We start from the raw sequence: 24,053 nt of genomic DNA, 5'->3' as shown, positions 1-24,053 counted from the left end.
TCCGTCAGGACCTGTACCGACTGACCACGAAGGGATGGGAGGAAGGCCTTGAGAGCCAGACGTACAGCCCGTAACTCCAACAGATTGATATGAAACACCTGTTCCTCTGGAGACCAAAGCCCTTTGATCTCCAGATCCCCCAGATGAGCTCCCCATCCTAGGGTGGAAGCATCCGTTATGACCGTGGCCACTGGTGGCGACTGCGCGAACGGCTTTCCCTGTGAAAGATTGTTGCCCGCAATCCACCACTTCAATTCCACAGCAGCATCTCTGGAGATCTTGACAGTACCTTCTAAATCTCCCTTGTGTTGAGACCACTGCCTTCGGAGGCACCACTGAAGAGCCCTCATGTGCCAGCGAGCATGCGTGACCAACAGAATGCAGGAGGCGAACAGACCGAGCAGACGAAGGACCTTGAGGACTGGAACTACCGCTCCATTTCGAAACATTGGAACCAATTCCTGAATATCTTGAATCCGCTGAGGCGGAGGAAAGGCTCGACTCAATGTTGTATCCAGTACTGCCCATATGAACAGGAGGCGCTGAGAGGGCTCCAGGTGAGATTTGGGCACGTTCACCGAAAAGCCCAGGTCGAACAACAACTGGGTTGTTGACTGCAGATGATGCGACACAAGCTCCGGGGACTTGGCTTTGATCAACCAGTCGTCCAAGTAAGGGAATACTGCTATCCCCTTCCTTCTGAGCTCCGCTGCAACCACTGACATCACCTTTGTGAAGACTCGAGGTGCTGAAGTAAGACCAAACGGGAGGACCGCAAACTGATAGTGCTGCGACCCTACCACAAACCGGAGATACTTCCTGTGCGACTTGAGTATCAGGATATGAAAGTAAGCATCCTGCAAGTCGACAGACACCATCCAATCTTCCTTGTTCAACGCCAAAAGCACCTGTGCTAGGGTCAGCATCTTGAACTTTTCCTGTTTGAGGAACCAATTCAAGATCCTCAGATCCAGGATTGGTCTCAACTGACCATCCTTTTTGGGAATCAGGAAGTATCTTGAGTAACAACCTCGACCCTTTTCCTGCTCTGGGACCAACTCTACCGCGCCCTTTGAAAGGAGGACTTGAACCTCCTGTTCTAGCAACAGGAGGTGTTCTTCTGAACAATAAGATGGGTGGGGCGGGATGAGGGGCGGGAACTCCCGAAAGGGAAGGGCGTAGCCTTTCCCCACAATGCCGAGAACCCAAGTGTCCGTGGTGATAGACTTCCACTTGTGGAGAAAATGCTGTAATCTTCCCCCTACAGGAGAGGAGTGAGTGGGAAACGGTGGAAGCCTAAGGCTGCTTCCCCTGCTGCACCCCTCCAGAGGACGAGGAAGAGGCAGAGTGCTGTTGAGAGGCTCCTCTGGTACGGGCCCCACCCCTCCCCCTCCCTCTAAATGACCTATAGGGGAGGGAAGAGGCGGGTTGCTGGAACCTCCCCCGAAAGGAAGAGGAAGAAGAGCCACGCCCAAATCCCCGAAACCTCCTGAAAATCTAGAAGAGGCAGAGGAAGAAGGAGCTTGCAGTCCTAACGATTTGGCTGTGGCTCTGCTCTCCTTAAATCGTTCCAAGGCCGAATCTGCCTTGGCTCCAAACAGTCTGTCCCCATCAAACGGGAGGTCCAGCAGGGTCGACTGCACATCCGCCGAAAACCCTGAGTTTCGGAGCCAGGCCTGTCTTCTTGCCACCACAGCCGTGCCCATCGCCCTGGCCACCGAGTCGGTCGTGTCCAGCCCAGACTGGATAATCTGGGTCGCGGCAGCCTGGGCGTCCGAGACCACATCCAAGAGACCCTGGGGGAGCTCCGTAAATGAAGACGAAATATCATCCATCAGAGCATGGATGTACCTCCCCAGAATGCACGTTGCGTTGGTGGCCTTCAACGCCAAACTGCATGACGAAAATATTTTCTTGGACTGCGCATCCAGTTTCTTGGAGTCTCTGTCTCCAGGCACCGTCGGGAAGGAACCAGGCGCTGACTTTGAGGAACAGGAGGCTTGCACCACCAAGCTCTCCGGCGTAGGGTGTCTAGAGAGAAAGCCAGGGTCAGATGGTGCAGCTCGATACCTCCTGGCCACAGCCCTATGAACGGCCGAGGAAGACACCGGCTTCTTCCACACCTCCAACACCGGATCCAGCAAAGCCTCATTAAATGGCAAGAGAGGCTCAGCTGCAGCAGAGGCCGGATGCAATACCTCTGTCAGCAAATTCTGCTTCGCCTCTGCCACCGGCAAAGGCAGGTCCAAAAAGCTCGCTGCCTTCCTCACCACAGCATGAAAGGAAGCAGCCTCCTCCGTATATTCCCCTGGAGATGAAAGGTCCCACTCAGGGGAAGTGTTCCGTCTCCAGAGTCCTCAATCTCTCCCTCCTCTAAGACTCGCTGGTACTCCTGCTCTTCTAAAAGACGGAGAGCACGCCTCCTCGAATGAAGTCTCTCCTCGATACGCGGAGTCGACATGGCCTCCGCCGACGTCGAAGAACGGCGCCGATCTCCAGAAGCATCTGACGCCGCGTCCGGCGCCACAGGCAGCTTCGGCCCCGAGGTAGGAGCCGGAGGACGAGGTCTTGGAGCCGATGGACCAACCGGAGTCACAGGGCAAAATCCTGACTTCGACGGAAGGGCAACCTCCGGGGCCGAAACATCCGAAGCCACCGGAGCGGCCACCGACGCCGGCACCGGCGCCGAGCCCACATTCCCAAAAGGGAGAAAGGGCATAAAGGGTGCCGGCCGAAGAGGCGCAGGATCACCCAACGAAAAGGCCAAGGGCCCCGAAGGACCAGCCGGAGCAGCTCCTGGAGCCATCTGCTGAAAGATGGTATACATCGCATTAAGAAACGCGGTACTATCGGCTCCAGGAGTGAGAAAAGCCGGATACTGGGGTGCCTGGATCGAGGGCGACCCCGACGCCGGCCTCGACGTCTGCGACGCCGGAGAAAACACAAGAGGCTGCACCACCTCAATCACTGACGCCTGACCAGGCGAAGTCGGTGACGCCGGAGAGGGCAACGGCGTCGATGGATGCGGCGTGACCGTGGGGCTGACCTCCCAAGTCCTCCGACGCCGAGCCGAAGGTGACCTCGAACGAGACTCCTTGCTGGAATGACGTCGTGAGTCTCTACGGCGCCGGGAGTCTCGATGACGCCGGTGAGACCTTGGCGAAGAAGACTTCTTATGATGTTTCTCCTTCTTCTTTGACTTTGCCATGAATAACTTGGCCTCACGCTCTTTGAGGGCCTTCGGATTCATGTGTTGACATGAATCGCAAGTCGAGACGTCGTGGTCGGAGCTCAAACACCATAGACAGTCGGAGTGAGAATCTGTAACTGACATCTTGCCCCCACACTCTCGACAGGGCTTGAAACCCGACTTCCTCTGAGACATTATTACCGCAGAGAAGACTACGCAGCAGACAATACACTGTAACCACGAAGGTAACAGTAGCTCCCTCGAAGATAACCGTTTCGAATGCACGGAAAAAAGGGAACTGTCATCGGCACGTCGGCGAGGACCTCTTATTGCCTGTATGACGTCAGACGGCGTCGCGTGGGCTAGAGTGACGTCCTCGTCGACGTGCAGAGACTAGTAAGAAGATTTCCGTTGAATGCTGGCGCCATGGGAGTATTCATCAGGAGAGGAATCCACAGGTAGTTGTATCCATCAGAAACACAACTTTATTTGAAAGTCTCCTCTGCTTCTGACATCCAGTACCTCAAACACAAATCATCCAGACCTGGATGTCCAGTGCTTAACTCAAGTTAAACCCAACCAAGAGAGAATTCATGTCATTTTCCAAGGACAACAAACAAGTTACACTACAAACCTGGTTCAAGGATATGAACCATGATGACTTTGAATCCCAACGTTCACCAAATGCCAAGTCACTTGGAGTCACCCTGGACACCAACTTCACCCTCAAGGAACACAATGACAAAATAATAAAGATGGCCTGCTATCAGCTCTCTATTCTAAAGAAAATGAAACCATTTTTTTCCCACAAAGTGACTTCAGAGCTGCTGTTCAAGCCGTCATGCTCAAGCATATGGACAATGGTAATGACCTACTCCATGGGCTCCCACACTGCACACTGACATCCCTTAAGTGCATCTTATACGCCGCAACACGTCTCATATAGGCCAGAAGAAATATGAACACATCTATCCCCTTCCCTGATGGAACTCCACTAGCTCCCCTTGCTGGCCCGAACCATCTTCAATACCAGTTGCATTATTTACAACTCCATCAAAACCAGCAGCCCTGCATATCTTGTAACAAGATTGACATCTCTGGCGGTTCTTGGCATACCCGCAGACAGGACACCATAAGACTGCAGACTAAGAAGTGTAAAAAAGAAGGAAACAAGAGCAAGCCTTTTCCATCTATGCCCCAGGATCTGGAACAACATCCTCATCACCGTCAGGAGTGGCCCAATGCTGCTCTAATTTAGAGAATGGGAAGAAGACATGTCTCTTTAAAGAAAACTACATCACAATGCATTACTGTCCACATTCCATTTGCCTCTCCTAATACTCAATGACTTTACGCTTGCTTTTAACCATGTACAGAGCTCTGCTGCCTTTTGGCTAGGTTGGAGCTATAAAAATACCATATACATAATATACATACGTACATGTCACAGTACACTGTTAACTCAGGCAGTGGAGTAATATCCAATTTACACCATGATTTGGTGTATCGTAAGCATAAACCCTTTGCTCCTTTTCACTGATGAGGCTGCTGTTTCATAGATTACGTGCTTACATAATAGAGTTATGCCCAAATGCTGTATTATTTGACATTCTTGAGTGAGGACAACCAGCTGCATCAGCCTCACCATAGCTGGAAATAATATGAAAACCACCCACCCCACACTGTAACAACATTGCCTCTACTAATGACAATTCTCAAGGAAAATCCACATGGTATGTGTTTATTCAAAGAATGTAGGTCATACGTTCTTCCCACAGACACCAAAGACCTTCCCTTGCTTCCTTTCACTACATCCTGTAGGAAAACGCCCCTAAAGGGAGCATGGAACCTGGAAAACAGCCCGTTAACCTTTCACAACCATGACACAGAAATGACCTTGACAAGTGTTGCATTAGTTAGGAAAGTAATAACCTTGAAAATGCTTTACCAGTCATTTACTGCATCCCAAAGTCGAAGTACATAGCTTAATTGGTATTTATTGGTATCGTGTATTAGGCAGCACTTGCACTAGCTGTTGAGAGAAGTATTGTCTGTTTATAGCGGGCTTAGAGCCCGTCCATTAGTACCTTTAGTTGACTCTAAAGTCGCTCTCATTTGTATGTTTCTTATCTGTTAGCTAGGGTGGTCTTTGTTTTCTTATGCTCATCCTTCCCCTGGAGTATTTACTTGTGTCCTTCCACTGCTCATTTTTTGGGTGCTACTTTTTTAGTTTTACGTACTCTACTAGAGGACATATGTTTTCCAGCTGGCTTCCTCGTGTTCTTCTCTCCCTCTGTCGCACTCATGCTTATCTTTTCTTCTCCCCGACTCTTCTCTGATGCTTTGGCCCTTGTGTATACTTCTCACCATGACCGACGTTATTTTCTTGCTTGTGTGTTTCTCCCCCCAGCTCCACCTTGCTTTCTCATACATTTGTTCCTCCCACCACTCCATATTGCTCTCTTGTCCGTTTCGTATCACCCTACTGTACATTGCTCTCTATATCTGCTTCTCCTCCACCTGCGTCCTCCATGCTGCTGCTCACCCCTGCGCGCCCTGTATTGCTTCTGCCTCCCCATGAATTGCTTCCCCAACCTGTGTTACTTCGTCCCAAGACCCCTGGTGGTACTTTTTTTTTTTTTTTTTACCGATCCAACTTGGATCCGTAAACAAAAAGAAAAGAAGCAGTTCCATAACTTTGTAGGGTGTGCATGCTTGTTGTGTGCACCTACAAAAGGACATTTATTTATCTTTTTAACCATGCTGCACACCACGGTGGATGCTGTGCAACAAGGTTGAAATCACTGGCAAAGTCAAAAGGTTCAAAAGGTAAGAACTACTGGCTTTGCCAATGCTTGTTTGCAACTGAGCTCTTTGTCAACACGTAGCTCAAAAAACAAACATAACTCAAAAATAAATAAGTCCTTGCAAAGCCAATTTCATGTTATCTGACAATGAGAGCTCTAATCACAGCTCCCCTCCCATCACCCAAGAATTAGCCACATCTGTTTCAACATCACATACATATTTATAAATAAAGCAGAACTCAAGGCACGACACAGCTGCAGAGAAACAATAGCGAGCAAGCCTAAGCAAACATACCCACGGTCTTCCACAGTTGCCTCTTTGAGATGGATGTACGTTTCTGGAAAGATGCCCTACGGAGAAAAAATAGCAATGGTCATACTATCAACAAACAAGCTGCTGTACAAAAGAATCGCAGCAATGGACCCTCAAGGAAAGCCAACGACAGTATGGCAGCACTGGTCTCTTCTGACATGAATCAAGTCAGAGTTATAACGAAAGACCAGAATAAAGCAATGATTAACCTCACACTCTCGGGTAGGCTACATTTTGCGTTGCTTCCAATCAGACTAAAAATTATTATTCATTTTTTGTGACACTTGCAGTCTTGAAGGATCGAAGATTAAAATCCTGCCAAAGTTCATACACTAAACCTGGAAATACTTGGAAAAAAGAAAGACTGTGTTGTGACCCTGAATGTTGGTTTGTGTCAGAGATGTCAAGTGTGTAGCGGCTACAGCTACAGACCCGTTTAAAATTGTCACTCATCAGACTTGTGCTTATGCAGTATGTGTGGGCTTGGGGCGTTCTCCACAATGCGATATAAAATGTGTAAAAGTGGTGTAAACCCTAGATCTAGATATCAGTGGACGATGACCGGCATATTGACAGCTTCCCATTAAGCACAGTGATGACAAAAAATAATCAATTCAGTATCTGAGGTAGCAAACCTCAGAGCTGGTGAAAAGAGTTTGGCTTATGCAGCAAAATGGTAGACTGAACAGCCCCTCTCGCAAGTCAACAAACATTTGCATCGTGATGTTTCCTTATTAGTGGTGGGAGTCACATACTAGTATCAGGCTTTAGCAGGCTTCAGTGCCCCCCAAGTGGAAATAAAAAAGTCTGAACATCAACTTGCTGTCTCCACCCCAATGGTTAAAACAACAAGGGGATGGGTGGAATGCTTGAATTAATCAAAGCCACTGCCAATCGCTTAGGGATGCATTCCAATCCATCGTTTTTAGACCACCATGTCACCTCAGTTTGTACCTAGGTATATGCAAATTAGCTTTGACCCTGTTCCTCGTGAGAGCAGTCCAGACTCAACTGCCTGGCCAGGTCCTTCCCAAATTGGAACACAAGCAACCTGGAGCACAGTCAGATTGATTTGCATATATATGGGCTCAAACTGAGGTGGCATGGTGTACAAAATAGCAATGGACTGGGATGCGGTCCTGAGTAATTAGCTGTGGCTGAGATTAATTCAAGCATTCTATCCATTGCTTTTTTCTATATTTTGGTATTTCCTGCAGTGGGACAGATATGCCTAGACGTGGGTCCCATGCACACAATATCACTGGAACCAAGGTGTACCCAGCTGATGAGCCCATAACTTGGGCAAAACAAGTCCTGGTTGTTTGTTTTCCGGTTCAGGGAGGACCTGGCTTGGCAGTTCAGCCTAGATTGTTCTAATCGGAGTAGGATCAAAACTGATTTGCATACAGCAGCATCGAAAAACAACAATGGACCGGGATGAAGTCAGAGTAATTACCAGTGGCTGAGATCAATTCAAGCATCCTAGCCATCACATTTTTGCATACTTTAATGTGTCGCCCTAAGTGGGACAGGTATTCCCAGACGTGGGTCCCGTGCAAACTGTCTCACTTGAACCAAGCTGTACCTGGTTGATGAGCCCATAACTAGGGCAAAACCGGTCCTGAGTTGCTTATGTTCTGGTTCAAGGAGGACCTGGCTTGGCAGTCTGGGCTGGACTGTTCCGATTGGAGCACGGTTCACACTGATTTGCAAATAGCTGGGTCCAAACTGAGGTGAAATGGTATGCAAAATAACGATGGACTGGGATGCGGCCCGAGTAATTACCAGTAGGTGAGATTAATCCAAGTATTCCATCCATCAATTTTTTCTATACTTTAGTGTGTCGCCCTAAGTGGAATGGGCAGGCCCAGATGAGGGTCCCATGGACACTGTGTCACTGGAACCAAGAGGTACACAACTGATGGGCCCATCACATTTTTCTATACTTCAGTGTGTCTATCCCAATGGTAAGCATTAACAAAAGAATGGGCTAAGATTCAGAACACAGACACAATCAAATAAGCCAGAGTTCCTCTCCTGCAGTTACTAGTGATGCTTTGACAGTAGAGAGATAAGGTAATTCCTTAAGTCAGTCATGGGCAATGCCCACATTTATCCTGGTGCCTGATGACTCTTGATATCCATAATGACATTATCTTATGGTGTCACCTTATGCAAATTAAAACCAGGGAATTCACCTCCGAAGCTGGTTTACAGAACAAAGCTTTGGCTGATAATGGTAGACAATTTAGCAACTAAAGGAGGCGCTCCTACAAACAGTTAAATTTATCAACAACAAAGCCAATCCTGGATGCCTGGCAGACAGCTGGTATTAATTTTGCCCCTTTTGGTTTTTAGAACTAGACCAATGAACTGCACAGTTATTTAGTATAGCTGTAATGTGAGCCAACAGGGATTTAGAGTCCTTGATCTAATAGTGTACAAGTATCCAATGCGGCTGCATGTCGGAACAACGCATGGCTTCACAACGCATACTGTTACTCCGCATTTTTTACAACAAATGTGCCTTAACCATGCCTTCCTTTACCACGCACATTGTTTCAATTACATGCTTTAGTGTGGTATAATTTACTATTCCAACTCCAGTTGAAGCTACAGTAGTGAAAGTGTTGGACTTTAAAGTCCAACGCTTCTTTCCCTAAGGCATGTCATCCTAACAACATGCATGGTAAAGAAATGTGCGCTAAAGTCGCATTCATTGTAACAGCAGTGTGTGGTTTGGCTGTCGTGTTTGAGTCTTTTTCCCATCCAATGTATAGTCACCACTATATCAGCTTAGTTTCCCACTGCTGAACAAAGCATAGTCCCCACTAAATTTGCAACATGAATTAAAAGAAATGTCCAAAAAAAAATGGTAGCAACAAAATAAAAAAAAGGGTTAGACAGCTAAAATGAAAAAGAGAAAATGTAAACAATCCCAAAACTAAGCGAACTGGAGCCAAAGAGCTGTAAACAATAGAATAAAAAAGAAAAATAAACACTGGCAACGCCAACATGTATGGCTTATAAATGAAAGTGCCTCTTCTGCAACTGATGTGCTTAGGCACTCAATAAGGCACCATGCACACACTTTATCACATATCCTTCCACTTATGCATCCATTTATACACTCACCGACTCATTCTTGTATTCACCTACTTACACAACCACAACAAAACACACACAAAATCAAATACATAGGCACGATAAATTAAAAAAATAGTCATATAAAAAGAAAACATGCTGTTGTATAATGAAAATGTCACTTACCCAGTGTACATCTGTTCGTGGCATCAGTCGCAGTAGATTCGCATGTTCTGCAATAGCTCGCCATCTGGTGTTGGGCCGGAGTGTTACAAGTTGTTTTTCTTCGAAGAAGTCTTTCGAGTCACGGGACCGAGTGACTCCTCCTTTTGTCTCCATTGCGCATGGGCGTCGACTCCATCTTCGATTGTTTTTCCCCGCAGAGGGTGAGGTAGGAGTTGAATTGTAGTAATAGTGCCCATGCAATGGAGTGACTAAGTATGCACCTATTTAAGGTTGAGATGATACATATATAAATAATTGAAGGTAACTTCCAAACTGCTACAGGCTCCCGGGGAGGCGGGTGGGCACATGCGAATCTACTGCGACTGATGCCACGAACAGATGTACACTGGGTAAGTGACATTTTCAGTTCGATGGCATCTGTCGCTGTAGATACGCATGTTCTGCATAGACTAGTAAGCAGTTATTTCCCCAAAAGCGGTGGATCAGCCTGTAGGAGTGGAAGTAGTCTGAAATAATGTCCTTAATACGGCTTGACCTACTGTGGCTTGTTGTGCGGATAACACGTGTACACAGTAGTGCTTGGTGAATGTGTGAGGCGTAGACCATGTGGCTGCCTTACATATTTCTTGCATTGGGATGTTTCCTAGAAAGGCCATGGTAGCACCTTTCTTTCTGGTTGAGTGTGCCCTTGGTGTAATGGGCAGCTGTCGTTTAGCTTTAAGGTAGCAGATTTGGATGCATTTAACTATCCATCTGGCTATACCTTGTTTTGAAATTGGGTTTCCTGCGTGAGGTTTTTGAAAGGCAATAAAGAGTTGTTTAGTCTTTCTGATGTTTTTTGTTCTGTCAATGTAATACATCAATGCTCTTTTGACATCTAATGTATGTAGTGCCCTTTCAGCTACGGTATCTGGCTGTGGAAAGAACACTGGAAGTTCCACTGTTTGATTTAGATGGAACGGTGAAATAACCTTTGGCAAAAATTTAGGATTGGTCCTTAGGACGACTTTATTTTTGTGTAGTTGTATAAAAGGTTCCTGTATTGTAAACGCCTGAATCTCGCTTACTCTTCTTAGGGAAGTAATGGCGATGAGAAATGCCACCTTCCAGGTTAGGAACTGTATTTCGCAGGAGTGCATGGGTTCAAAAGGTGGACCCATAAGTCTAGTTAGGACAACATTTAGGTTCCATGAAGGAACAGGTAGTGTTCTTGGTGGTATAATTCTCCTAAGGCCCTCCATGAATGCTTTAATGACTGGTATCTTATATAGGGAAGTTGAATAGGTAGTCTGCAGGTATGCAGATATTGCTGCAAGGTGAATCTTAATGGAAGAAAAAGCTAGGTTAGATTTTTGTAAGTGAAGCAAGTAACCCACTACATGTTCTGGAGTTGTGTGTAATGGTTGTATTTGATTAATATGGCAGTAGCAAACAAACCTCTTCCATTTACTTGCATAGCAGTGCCTGGTGGATGGCCTTCTGGCTTGTTTTATGACTTCCATACATTCTTGTGTAAGTTGTAAGTGCCCGAATTCTAGGATTTCAGGAGCCAGATTGCTAGATTCAGCGATGCTGGATCTGGGTGTCTGATCTTTGGTTGTGCTGTGTCAACAGATCTGGCCTGTTGGGCAATTTGATGCAGGGTACCACTGATAGGTCTAGCAGCGTTGTGTACCAGGGTTGCCTTGCCCAAGTTGGTGCTATCAATATGAGTTTGAGTTTGCTTTGACTGAGTTTGTTTACCAGGTAAGGAAGGAGAGGGAGAGGAGGAAAAGCGTAAGCAAATATCCCTGACCAGTTCATCCATAGGGCATTGCCTTGGGATTGTTTGTGTGGGTATCTGGATGCGAAGTTTTGGCATTTTGCGTTCTCCCTTGTCGCAAACAAGTCTATCTGAGGTGTTCCCCAGAGTTTGAAATAAGTGTTCAGAATTTGGGGGTGAATTTCCCATTCGTGGACCTGTTGGTGATCTCGAGAGAGATTGTCTGCGAGTTGATTTTGGATCCCTGGTATAAACTGTGCAATTAGGCGAATTTGGTTGTGAATTGCCCAATGCCAAATTTTCTGTGCTAGCAGGCTTAACTGCGTGGAGTGCGTCCCTCCTTGCTTGTTTAGATAATACATTGTTGTCATGTTGTCTGTTTTGACGAGAATGTATTTGTGAACTATTATTGGTTGGAAAGCTTTTAGTGCTTGAAAAACTGCTAGAAGTTCTAGGTGATTGATATGCAGTTTTGTTTGATGTACGTTCCATTGTCCTTGTATGCTGTGTTGATCGAGGTGTGCTCCCCACCCTGTCATGGAAGCATCTGTTGTTATTACGTATTGTGGCACTGGGTCTTGGAAAGGCCGCCCCTTGTTTAAATTTATGTTGTTCCACCACAGAAGCGAGAGGTAAGTTTGGCGGTCTATTAACACCAGATCTAGAATGTGACCCTGTGCTTGAGACCACTGTGATGCTAGGCATTGTTGTAAGGGCCTCATGTGCAGTCTTGCGTTTGGGACAATGGCTATGCATGATGACATCATGCCTAGGAGTTGTAATACCATCTTTGCCTGTATCTTTTGTGTTGGATACATGCGTTGTATGATGGTGTTGAAATTTAGAATTCTTTGTGGACTTGGAGTGGCTACTCCTTTTGATGTGTGTATTATGGCTCCTAGGTATTGTTGTACCTTGCGCGGCAGAATGTTGGATTTTGTAAAGTTGACGGTGAACCCGAGTTTGAAGAGGGTTTGTATGATCTGATTTGTGTGATTTGAGCACTGTATGAACGAATGGGCCTTGATTAGCCAGTCGTCCAAATATGGGAACACATGTATTTGCTGCCTTCTTATGTGTGCAGCGACTACCGCTAGACATTTGGTAAAGACTCTTGGTGCGGTTGTTAATCCGAAAGGCAGTACCTTGAATTGGTAATGTATTCCTTTGAATACAAACCTTAGGTATTTCCTGTGCGATGGGTGTATTGGTATATGGAAATAAGCATCCTTGAGGTCTAAAGATGCCATGTAGTCGTGTAGTTTTAGCAATGGCAATACTTCTTGTAGTGTGACCATGTGGAAGTGGTCTGATTTGATGAAAGTGTTCACTACTCTGAGGTCTAGGATTGGTCTCAGCGTTTTGTCCTTCTTTGGTATCAGAAAGTACAGTGAGTAAACTCCTGTGTTTATTTGTGTGTTTGGCACTAATTCGATTGCATTCTTTTGCAATAGTGCCTGCACTTCTATCTCCAGGAGATTGGAATGGTGTGTTGTTAAATTTTGTGCTTTTGGTGGTATGTTTGGAGGGAATTGTAGAAATTCTATGCAATAACCATGTTGGATAATTGCTAGAACCCAAGTGTCTGTAGTGATTTCCTCCCATGCTTTGTAATAATGACCTATTCTTCCCCCCACTGGTGTTGTGTGGAGGGGGTGAGTGACATGTGAGTCATTGTTTAGTAGTAGGGGTTTTGGGGCTTTGAAATCTCCCTCTGTTTCTAGGGAATTGCCCTCCTCTATATTGTCCCCGAAAACCTCCTCTATACTGTCCCTGGTAACTGGACGGTGTTGCTTGTGAGGTGCTGGCTTGTGTGCTTTGACCCCGAAACCCCCCTCGAAAGGGCGTTTTACAGAATGTGCTGTAATTCCCTCTGCTCTGCGGGGAGTAGAGTGCGCCCATGGCTTTGGCAGTGTCCGTATCTTTTTTGAGTTTCTCAATCGCTGTGTCCACTTCTGGACCGAACAGTTCTTTTTCATTAAAAGGCATATTGAGAACTGCTTGTTGAATCTCTGGTTTAAATCCAGACGTTCGGAGCCATGCATGCCTTCTGATAGTTACAGATGTATTAATTGTCCGTGCAGCTGTATCTGCAGCGTCCATGGAGGAACGTATCTGGTTGTTGGAGATGGTCTGTCCCTCCTCAACCACTTGTTTTGCCCTATTTTGGAAGTCCTTGGGCAGATGTTCAATGAGATGTTGCATCTCGTCCCAGTGGGCTCTGTCATAGCGCGCAAGTAGTGCCTGGGAGTTCGCGATGCGCCACTGGTTTGCAGCTTGTGCTGCGACTCTTTTACCAGCTGCATCGAACTTGCGGCTTTCTTTATCTGGGGGTGGTGCATCTCCAGATGTGTGAGAGTTGGCCCTTTTTCTAGCTGCTCCTACAACAACAGAGTCTGGTGGCAGCTGTGTAGTGATGAAAACCGGGTCCGTAGGAGGCGGCTTATACTTTTTTTCCACCCTTGGTGTGATTGCCCTACTTTTGACCGGCTCCTTAAATATGTCTTTTGCGTGCCGGAGCATACCAGGGAGCATAGGCAAGCTTTGGTATGAGCTGTGGGTGGAGGAGAGTGTGTTGAACAAGAAATCATCCTCGACCTGTTCAGAGTGGAGGCTTACGTTGTGAAATTGTGCTGCTCTAGCCACCACCTGAGAGTACGCGGTGCTGTCTTCTGGTGGAGATGGCTTTGTAGGGTATGCCTCCGGGCTGTTATCTGACACTGGGGCGTCGTATAGGTCCCATGCGTCCTGATCTTGGTCACCCTGGCTCATGGTGGTGTGAGCTGGGGAGTGTGATGGAGTTTGTGCTGGTGAAACGTTAATCACGGGCGGAGGAGAGGGTGGTGGTGTAACTCTTTTCACCACTTTTGGTTGTGGTGCTTGTTCCGTCTGGAACTCCAACCTTCTCTTTCTCCTAATGGGGGGAAGGGTGCTTATTTTTCCCGTCCCCTGCTGAATGAAGATACGCTTTTGCGTATGGTCCACATCAGTTGCTTGTAGCTCTTCCTCAAACCTATGCTTTTGCATTTGGGAGGTTAGCGAGTGCTCTTCTGTATAAGAGCCTGAAGCTGGGTCGCTTGCAGTTTGTTTCGGCATCGAAACTTTGTCTGCGTGTTTTTTCGGCTCCGAGGTGACTTTTTTCCTTTTCGGGGCCGAAACCTCTCGGCGTCGATCTGTTTCGGTGCCGCTGTCTCGGCGTCGAGCCGTGTCCACACCGGCATCTCGGTGTCGAGGCTTGTCTCCAGCACTTTCTCGGTCCCGAGAAGGCTGCGTGCCGGTGTCTCGACCGGAGTCGGACGATCTCGGCACTGTTTGGGCCTTTTTCGGTGCCGACGGTCGGTCACCGAATTTATGGGTCGAGCCATGGCCTGGTGGCAGTGGCGTCCCCTGGGCCTTGTAAATGTTTCTTTGTGTGGTTTGCGACGTCTTACTCACGGTTTGTGTGTCGTCGAATCCTTCGGAGTCTGAGTCTTGGATCGAGAAGGTACCTTCTTCTTCCTGTTCCTCGAACTCCCGTTGGGCTGTCGGTGCGGACGCCATTTGAAGTCTTCTGGCTCGACGGTCTCGGAGTGTTTTTCGGGACCGGAACGCACGACAGGCCTCGCAGGTGTCTTCGCTGTGCTCAGGTGACAGGCACAGGTTGCAGACCAAGTGTTGGTCTGTGTAGGGGTATTTATTGTGGCATTTGGGGCAGAAACGGAACGGGGTCCGTTCCATCGGCGTTCTTCAGCACGCGGTCGGGCCGACCAGGCCCCGACGGAGGATCGAAAAAACTACCCCGAAGGGCACCGGAGCTCTTCGATCTTCGATGCGGTGTGGAATCTAAGTACGCCGATCCCGAACGCAACAATACCGACGAAAATCTTCCGAAATTAGCTAATTTTCCGTTCCGAAACTCGGAGCGACAGGAACACGTCCGAACCCGATGGCGGAAAAAAAACAATCGAAGATGGAGTCGACGCCCATGCGCAATGGAGACAAAAGGAGGAGTCACTCGGTCCCGTGACTCGAAAGACTTCTTCGAAGAAAAACAACTTGTAACACTCCGGCCCAACACCAGATGGCGAGCTATTGCAGAACATGCGTATCTACAGCGACAGATGCCATCGAACATATGGTTCATGTATGCTTATAACAGACTAACACATGCTATTCAACACAAATACGCTGGGCCTACTGCCTATGTCATAACGTTAAACATATCAGACTGATGGCATCTGTCATCATTTCACCCAATGAGATCTATGGTTTTTGCAAGCAGCTTGCTACCATAATCTACACAGTTTTAACTCTCACATAAACGCAAGAAGTTCACTAACCTTAAATGACAATTCTAAAAATGCATAAGAACATTTCCTGTCAACGACAGAATTCACATATTTCTGTTATTTGAAATGTGTGAATTTGAAAGCAAGTTGTTCCCACGTTTTATTGTTACCTCTAAATGACTTTGTTATTTAAATTTATTTTTAGGGCTCAGTTTTGGTTTTTATTTGGTTTCTGGAGCTAGTCCCGCATTACCTCACCTCGTGTGCCCAGTCGCTGAAGCCCTGCATATAGTAACTCAGCACACATATTGTTGCTTCCCTATGCTATGGATATCAGAGCAGAAAACCCACTAATTGAAGGCAGGTCAGTGGGTTAAAAAATACAAGTCCTGGCAATGCCAGTAGGTCTGACCTTGGGAAGCATACAAAATAAAACAAATCTATAAAAAACAAATTATATAAAACTGACTGTGAGAACCTGCAGCCAAGGCACATCATCCCTGACACCAAAGTGTACTCCTCTCCAGGCCTCTGTATACATGTGATCAGGAAAATGCTGTCAATTATGGTGCAAGACAGCCAATGGCTGAAGTGGGTGGGCCATTATCCCCTGCTGTATGGTGTGGTGGGCAGAAAGAAAATCTGAATGACACTTGTACAGATCAACTTACTGTAAGGGGTGACCTGAAGTCCATGAATGTATGGATTAATGTATGTATTTTTGTAATGAATGGTTTGGACCACATAATGCAGGCAAGACAGCTAAAGCTGTCTGACTCTTGCGTGCACCGAAAATAATGGATTATTTTAGGAAATCTAAAGGTTTTCACATTTTTGCTGTCAGTGTGATTTGGACTCTACAAAATTAATTGATAGAAGAATGGTCTGTGTTTTGGATAGAGGTTTCTCAGGCACAGCATTACGGATCAATGATGAGAAAACTCTTAAAACACTCACCCTCTGCGACTTATTTCGAAGAGTGTATCCCCTGTACCAACCTGTGAACAAGGTAAAAAGAACACATTACGCATTTACAGACTTCATTTGTCCTGCGTGCATATATCAGTGCCACCATATAAACGGGTTAACCAGACAAATGGCTCCTCATTACAAAAGGCATGGAGTGTTGTGCCTGTCGATTTGTATTTAAATTTCTACATAATTAATTTTATTTAGAACCATGGTTTGCAGTAACGAGCTGTGACACTGGCGTACACAACAGCAAGACACTCCACAAATTAGATCATCGAAATCTATTTGCTCTAAATTACATACCACAGGTGCAGACCTGAACGAAGCGATCCTTACAATGGAAAGTAAAATAAAGGGTCTTTCGGTAAGAGTCCTATTGACGGAGCAAATACTCACAAAGTAGAGGAGCATGTGGAAAAGTGCTTCCGGACCTGAACTGGGTGACATGTCCAAGTTTCGCAACTGCATTGGGTACACTCTTGCGCCTATGTAAGGCCAAATGGAGACCCCAGAAAAAGCGTGCAGCGGGACGCAAGCGTACATCGTCGTGTACCCCAACAACAAACTTGATGGCATGGTCTCTGGGCTGTTGAAAGACGTGTGTGGGGCAGAGGAAAAGCTGCTCTTTGACTCAGCCACACGCTTCCTAGGGCCCTGGCAGAGAAGGAGCAAGATGGCAGGACCACCATGATGGTAATGAAATAAGTAACCGAGAACACTCTTTAAATTGGTAGCTTAACAGAGATGTTTGTAATTTGCCGAATGCAGAATGTACCAGTGCCTGGCGACTTTGTAAAGGAAACAGGCTTTGTTCGAGATTATGGAGATGCTACTGGCCATGCAGGTTCCAGGGACCGAGAGTCACCTGGCACGAATGAAGGCAAAACATGGAGGGAAGGCTTTTGTTTTCATGAAAGAGGGTTCTGCTCGCCCCATGCTAGATACTATTACAACTCAGAGGTCGGTACATAAGAAACAGTCAGTGTAGAACACTGTACCGAAGCTCGGTTGGAGCTAGGCTTTTTATTTTTTTTCTTTAAAAAAAGACATTGTAAAATACTGACAATTTGAAAGGGATGGACTGGGGGAGATATAGAATGGTGTCCACTAATCGAGGAGAGAGTATAACCATCCTCGAACGCATTGTCAAATTTGGGGGCTGTGGTGGGATCGCTTTCAAATTGAAATACACTTAGTCATTCCTATATACTCACTCTCTGGGTGCAATGATATTTTCACAATCTGTGATTAAACATATTATGAACAATTATGGATATTTCCTATATATCTGACATGAAAATCAACTGTTTCCACTTTCCTGCCATCTATGCACATATACAATCAAACTTTTTTAAAAGTAAAAACATGGAAATTAGGATGTTTCTCGATTGTTTAAACTGAAAACGCAGCCTGCGTTCTGAGGAACTAGAGTGGGATGTTAATTCATAAGGACGCCCAGGTATCAAGTGTGGTCATAAGACGACAAAGATAAGGGACGATAAGGGAAACAAACCCTAGTCACCCAGAAAATCAAATCTTTGTGCACAAAGCTTGTGCTGGGGCACAGTACCTCTTCAAGAGTTATAGGGAAAAACAAGAAGGACTTCGTTCAAGCTAGTTTGGTGTCGGAAGCCTTCACACCATATAGAGGTTTGAGATGGAGTCCAAAGCAATGCAAAGAAGGCTATTAAGGCATGGAGACACAGCTGACAAGTCAGGAGCTCCAAAATCTAACGCTTACTGGAGGAGGCACTCACAATGTTCTTCGGAAACTAAACAAAAAAATGTATGTTGTTGCAAATGGTGTTTTGCACTCTGATTCGGCTTATATTTCCATATTCTAATTTATTGCCAAAACATGTTGCTTTTACATGAATTTCACACATCCTTCGTGCCTCTTATTTGGAAGCATCCTTTGTCGATGGGAAAATGCATTCACACAGGAGGGTTCAAGTCCCTTTAGAAAGAACAATGATACAGCAAGCATAGAATATGTCAACATGTACCAGGCCACTTTCAGCCGCACTACTTCAAAGCTGCAAGGTAACTTCCTGAAAGAACGTAAAAAGCGGAGACCACGCCTCTTTCAATGAACAAGCGGATTATAAAGGTGAGCTCTACAAAGCGATGGAAAACAGGCGCGTTCTCGGATTTTCTTCTTGTGATCAGAAACATTTCTAACAAAGTCCTTGATCCTGTACCGACAAGCATTTACGTTAAAGTTCTTAAGTAACCCAGAATTAATATTACCGCTGCCAAGGGGGTTGCTAGTCGCACACAGCAGTTATTTTCGAGATTCTGGTTGCGGCACTTTTTGCATACACAAAGGAAAAACTCGAACACACTGAATGATGCATAGGCAAGCTACCCCAAACCCATTCGGATGACAAATGTGTTAAAAGCAATTTGAGAAAAAATCTGCTCCAATGTACCACCTTGCAGTTTATCGTGACATGTTGGTGTACGGGGTTGCATGATTATGTTTGTAAGGCCATTTCTAACTTGATTTTATTTATTTAATTTGTAGGCGAACCTCATAAAACATAATCAAATAAGATATATAAAAAAAAATTGAATCACATCTCACATGTTCATTTTTAATTACATAAACACATGAAAAACAGAAGTCCACTAAATACAATATATAAAATCAAGGAACCCTATGTATAAGTGCTTTAGCCTACATCTCTAACTTAACAACGCCTTACGTGCTACACTCTGATTCTAAAATCGGGCATAAATGGATTTTAGATTAAAAGTTGAGCGAAATTTACCATGGAATGCCGGGTTTTCCTCTGCAAATTCCAGCCAGTGCATGAAATGGAAAAAAAATACTCTAGGATTCCATTAATTGCAGCTCAAGGTGTGGCAGAAGAAAGAGGGTGGTGTCACGAGAGGCGGAGTCATGAAAAGTGGAGTCTGCCAGTCAATTTATACATTACTATTTTTTTTAAACTGCTGCACATAAATTGACAACAAGGATAAATGACAGCTTATGTGTTCTGGGTTATTTAATTAGTCGAAACAGTCTGCATATTAAAATAAAATACATTACAGGATTGAGGTGGCTGTCACAGAGTTCTTGGTGTGCCCAGCAGTTTTTAGGGGATAATTATAATAAGAGAATTCTGGTAGTAACGCACTTACTGAAGAGGCCTACATTTTGTCTAGTCACAGTTTTGACTTCTTATTAAGTAGCGTTTTAGGTTAATGTGCCCGATGCAAGCTATAACGCACACTGTTCAGATCACAGATTTGTATTAGACGTAGACAACTCAGTGGTTTACTGCTTTTGTCACAGAGGTCCTTCTCTAACTTGCAGTTCATAAATTACAATCCTTCTAATGCAGCAGAGAGATCTATAAACCTGCATTAGGGAGTTGCATGGGAACTCCAAGGCTCAGGTTCAGAACATTATTAGTTTTCTTTTACTTACTCTTTCGTTATTCCAAGGGTTCTTTTGGGTAGTAATAAACTCTTGTTAGTACAGACAACCCAATCACTATGTTGCTTTTTAAATCCTGACTTTGTTTTTATCCAGACCTAACACTCTTAACATGTAATGCCTTTAAGTATTGAAGATATGTTACTCCCACACCCAACCCTTCTTGCCTTATGCATCATTTCCTGTACATTTATTTACACACTTGTATGATTAATTATCTCTGTATAATGTGTGTGTGTGTGTGTGAGAGACAGAGATAGTTAAAGAGCTATCACACCATACATTGGGAAAAGCAGCACTACAGAAGAGATTAAATACAAAACATCATAATTATCATTTAAATCATTATTAGTGTAATTACTCACACAGGCATATACATCTGACTTTCTTACAGTACATGCTTATCTCTTACATGGCCTTAACAAACCTGCCTTCAATTTGTGGTTTTTCTTAACCTCTTGCAGAGTGATAAAAGGCCGAGTGCTTTTGTTTCCTTCCATTCCATTGGATCTACGTGTTAGGCCCCAGATAGCTACCAGCCAGGACAATAAAGGAGGGCTGATGGCCCTTTAAGTTAGGCCTTTGTGTTGGGCACAGCTGGAAGTGAAAATAAGACACACTTCACACCCCTTCAAGCTTGCTGCTCAGAACAGCAGACGAGGAGTGAGTACTGCTAAATGTGTCCTGGTGTCTGCAAATTTCACTGGGGTTGGCCTGGATCCCGGATCCATAATAGCTGCTGGATCTATTTCCTGCACTGGAAAATGGGAAAGGTGTCAGGCTTTAACATTCGGTAAAACCGCTGCCAAAATTAAACCCTTGGAATGCGGTGAAAAACCACCAGGGTTGGAATCAACCCATACAGTAATGTTTTATCCAACGGTGTATTTTACTCATCTGGAACTTGATGAACTCAGAATAAACTCATCAATGTTGGCTTTTGCACCATAGCAGTGGCAGAGCATGTCCGAAGTAAATATCAATAAAATAATCCACGGCAGAGAAAATATTAAGTGACTTTCACATTGACATTCAGTTTACTCTTTCCAACTTCAATCCCAGACTATGTATATGGAATATACTCTTCCATCTACATTTCACTGAGCAAAATAGTAAAGGCTACACTACAAAAGGGCACCATCACATGCCAGCAGAGCTTAATCTGAGACCGTGGCTGCGGGTGGGTCTCACTGGCACTCATTATTGAGGATCGGCACTGATTTTTCATCATAAGACTCTGACCCCGAGCAAGAAATAGAACAAAAAGCATAACAGGGGAAGGAGGTGGACGATAAAGACCGAACACGTGACAAAGAGAGAAAGCAGGGATGACAAAGAATCTGGAAGAGTGAGATAAAGGGGCATAGAGTGTCTGATGGTGGATGAAAGAAGTCTGAGGAGAATTCAAGACTAGTCAGTCTTGGTAATCAGCTGTCTGACATGCAACAGCGCCAGCAGCAGGCTTCGAAGCAAAACTTTGGGCCCAGCCACTTGTTCTTTCACAAATTAAGCACTGCTCTCACCAGGCATTAGCAAAATACAACACACCAATTCTCACTGCTAGTCATATTAAGTAAAAACACCCACAACACCACACTGGACCTCAATAGTCAACATCACCAGTAATGTCTCCAGTAACATGCCGTACATCATCCTATCCATCCACAGAACACTCCAAGTAACACTCTGTGGTGAAAGGAGATGCTATCATATCACGCAATACCATATTAAACTTCATCACACCACCCATTTTTACACACCAAAAAAAATACCTTATTAAAAGTTTGGGCTCATGCTGGTCAGAACTAAGATCATGCCACCCCAAATGACAACTTAAGTACACCACACAACTGCTGCACACCCCGATACAAAGTACATCACACAAATCACCCCTGCCGCTACAAAATTTAGGGGCAGATTTATGAAAAGTGGCACTTTTCCTGCGCCCCTTAGCACTTCCCTAATGCCACCATGGTAGCACCGTGTTTAAAATACGGCACTCCGTGGCAGTAGTTAGGGTGACTAGCGTCATCATTTTTTACGCTAGGCCGGCACTTTGCAGGATTAGCGTCAAAACTTATGACGCTTATCCTGCAAAGCACCCAGAGGCCCATTGTAATCAATGGGAGCTGTTTTTTAACGCCTGCACTTAAAAGAATCTCATAGATTCCTTTGCACCATTTTTATGGCCCCCCCTAGTGCCGGAACGCCCTCTTGAATACATTATGCCTGGCGCAGGCATAATGTGGTGCAAGGGATTACAAAGTGGCGCAAGGCAAACATTGTGCCACTGTGTAAATATGGAGCTGCGTTTTTTTCCCTTCCAATGCCACATTAGCATAAAAAAATGCTGCTAATGTAGCGGAGGCCAGCATCAATCTAGCCCTTAATCGTTAGCACTTCACCACAATGTACAGCAGTGCACTGCAACACACCAATATTACATCTGTACACAACAAATTGCAACATTTAGCTCACATATCACATAAATCAACACAGTATTGCACAAAAGTTTACCACAAATTCACATATTCCACCACATCGAATAAAATAATCATCAAATTCCAATCACTGTGCAAGACATCCAACACAGACTCCACCTATCCAGTGAACACTGTACACTGCCACATTACAATGAAACACCTTCTCAATATAGACTACATGCCTTCAACACAGTTGGAGACCACACCAAACAGTTCTAATCATTTGCATCTCACTATGCCATCCACTCATAGCCCTTCAGCCCATTGAAAACAAAACAGCCAACAGAATCATCACATTTTACCACCCCTATACACCACATCAGTATTCTACTCAGCTACAAACCAGAACACACTACACCTTCTGATCCTCACTGAGCTCTAGAACTCTGACAACACAGATCCACAGATAACACACAAATGCACTACGCTAGTTAAGTAGAGTCTACAAACGTCATCACCACTCACGTCAGCCCACTTTACATGCCTCACCACCTCAAAACCCAAGATGTCCTCACTCCTTTGAAAACACCTCTAACCAAGTAGAATTCAAAATACAATCAGTGACTTGACCTTCAGGAGCCACATCAAACCAGCCTACTATAAGCCACACCATATTTTTAAATTTGCACACATTCTCACATCACACTGTCAAATACAACTGCCGCCACTCCCACTCACTGAAGAACGGTTCATCATCTCTTAGAGCCTAAAACTACATTCATCTGCCACACATCACCTCACCTGATCACTCTGTCTCAGACATGGACACACAAATACACACACAGTATTCTCAACACACACCAACTATCTCTGCAACAGCCCCAAAACTCAACAGTTCACACCCTCAAAGCTGACCCAGAATTTATTCCCCAGTCATTACAAGTTAATATATTATGGGTCTGTAGAACTCTCCTTACGGCATCATAAGGCTTTTGCAGCCTCAGGCATGCCAGATTTTGAAGCTCCCTGTTCGCAAAAGCTTTGAACTTATTTCCCTTTTTCAGCTAAATTCAAGCTCACTTATTCTGATGTCAAACAATATTTAATTAAATATTAACGTTTCAGAAACTGAGAGACAGAAAACAGCTGAGAGCTCATGCCTGCCGGGGGTCGCAGAGATACAGCAACAAATGAAATCTTGAAAAAACATTGATAAAGCCATGCCATGATCAGACATGGATCCCGATTTATCCATGTATTGTGTCTGCAATATTTTAAAGATATTTAGGCCCTCATTACGACTTCAGCGGTCTTCTTAAAAGACCACCGAAGCCACTACAGCCAGCATACCCCGCCAGTCCTGGAGGTATGCTGCACGCCCTATTAGGAGTTTTCCGCTGGGCAAGCAGGCAAAAACAGTTTTTCCGCCCGCTGGCCCAGCAGAAAACTCACCACAAAATTGACGCTGGCTCATAATCGAGCCGGTGCCAACGTCGCGCATTTCACTGCCCGTAATTCAGCCGTGAAATTTGTGACGGGGCTGTCCATGGGGGCCCCTGCACTGCCCATGCCCAGTGCATGGGCAGCGTAAGGGCCCCCATGG

At 45.3% G+C, this 24,053-nt stretch overlaps 1 protein-coding gene across 1 annotated transcript in view; it reads right to left on the bottom strand.

Annotated features, from left to right (window-relative positions):
* The window catches only part of DOCK5 (dedicator of cytokinesis 5), a 799,955-nt gene that overhangs the window by 542,481 nt on the left and 233,421 nt on the right, over positions 1 to 24,053 (bottom strand). Inside the window, exons 3-4 of the mRNA XM_069214140.1 lie at positions 16,568 to 16,608; positions 6,293 to 6,348 (exon numbers count right to left, since the gene is read on the bottom strand). Coding sequence (XP_069070241.1) covers positions 6,293 to 6,348; positions 16,568 to 16,608 — 97 coding nt within the window. The remainder of the gene's footprint in view (positions 1 to 6,292; positions 6,349 to 16,567; positions 16,609 to 24,053) is intronic.

This window comes from Pleurodeles waltl, chromosome 11 (genome assembly GCF_031143425.1).
Source record: "Pleurodeles waltl isolate 20211129_DDA chromosome 11, aPleWal1.hap1.20221129, whole genome shotgun sequence".
In the NCBI taxonomy this organism is placed as follows: domain Eukaryota; kingdom Metazoa; phylum Chordata; class Amphibia; order Caudata; family Salamandridae; genus Pleurodeles; species Pleurodeles waltl.
This window is presented reverse-complemented; position numbering and strand designations above follow the sequence as displayed.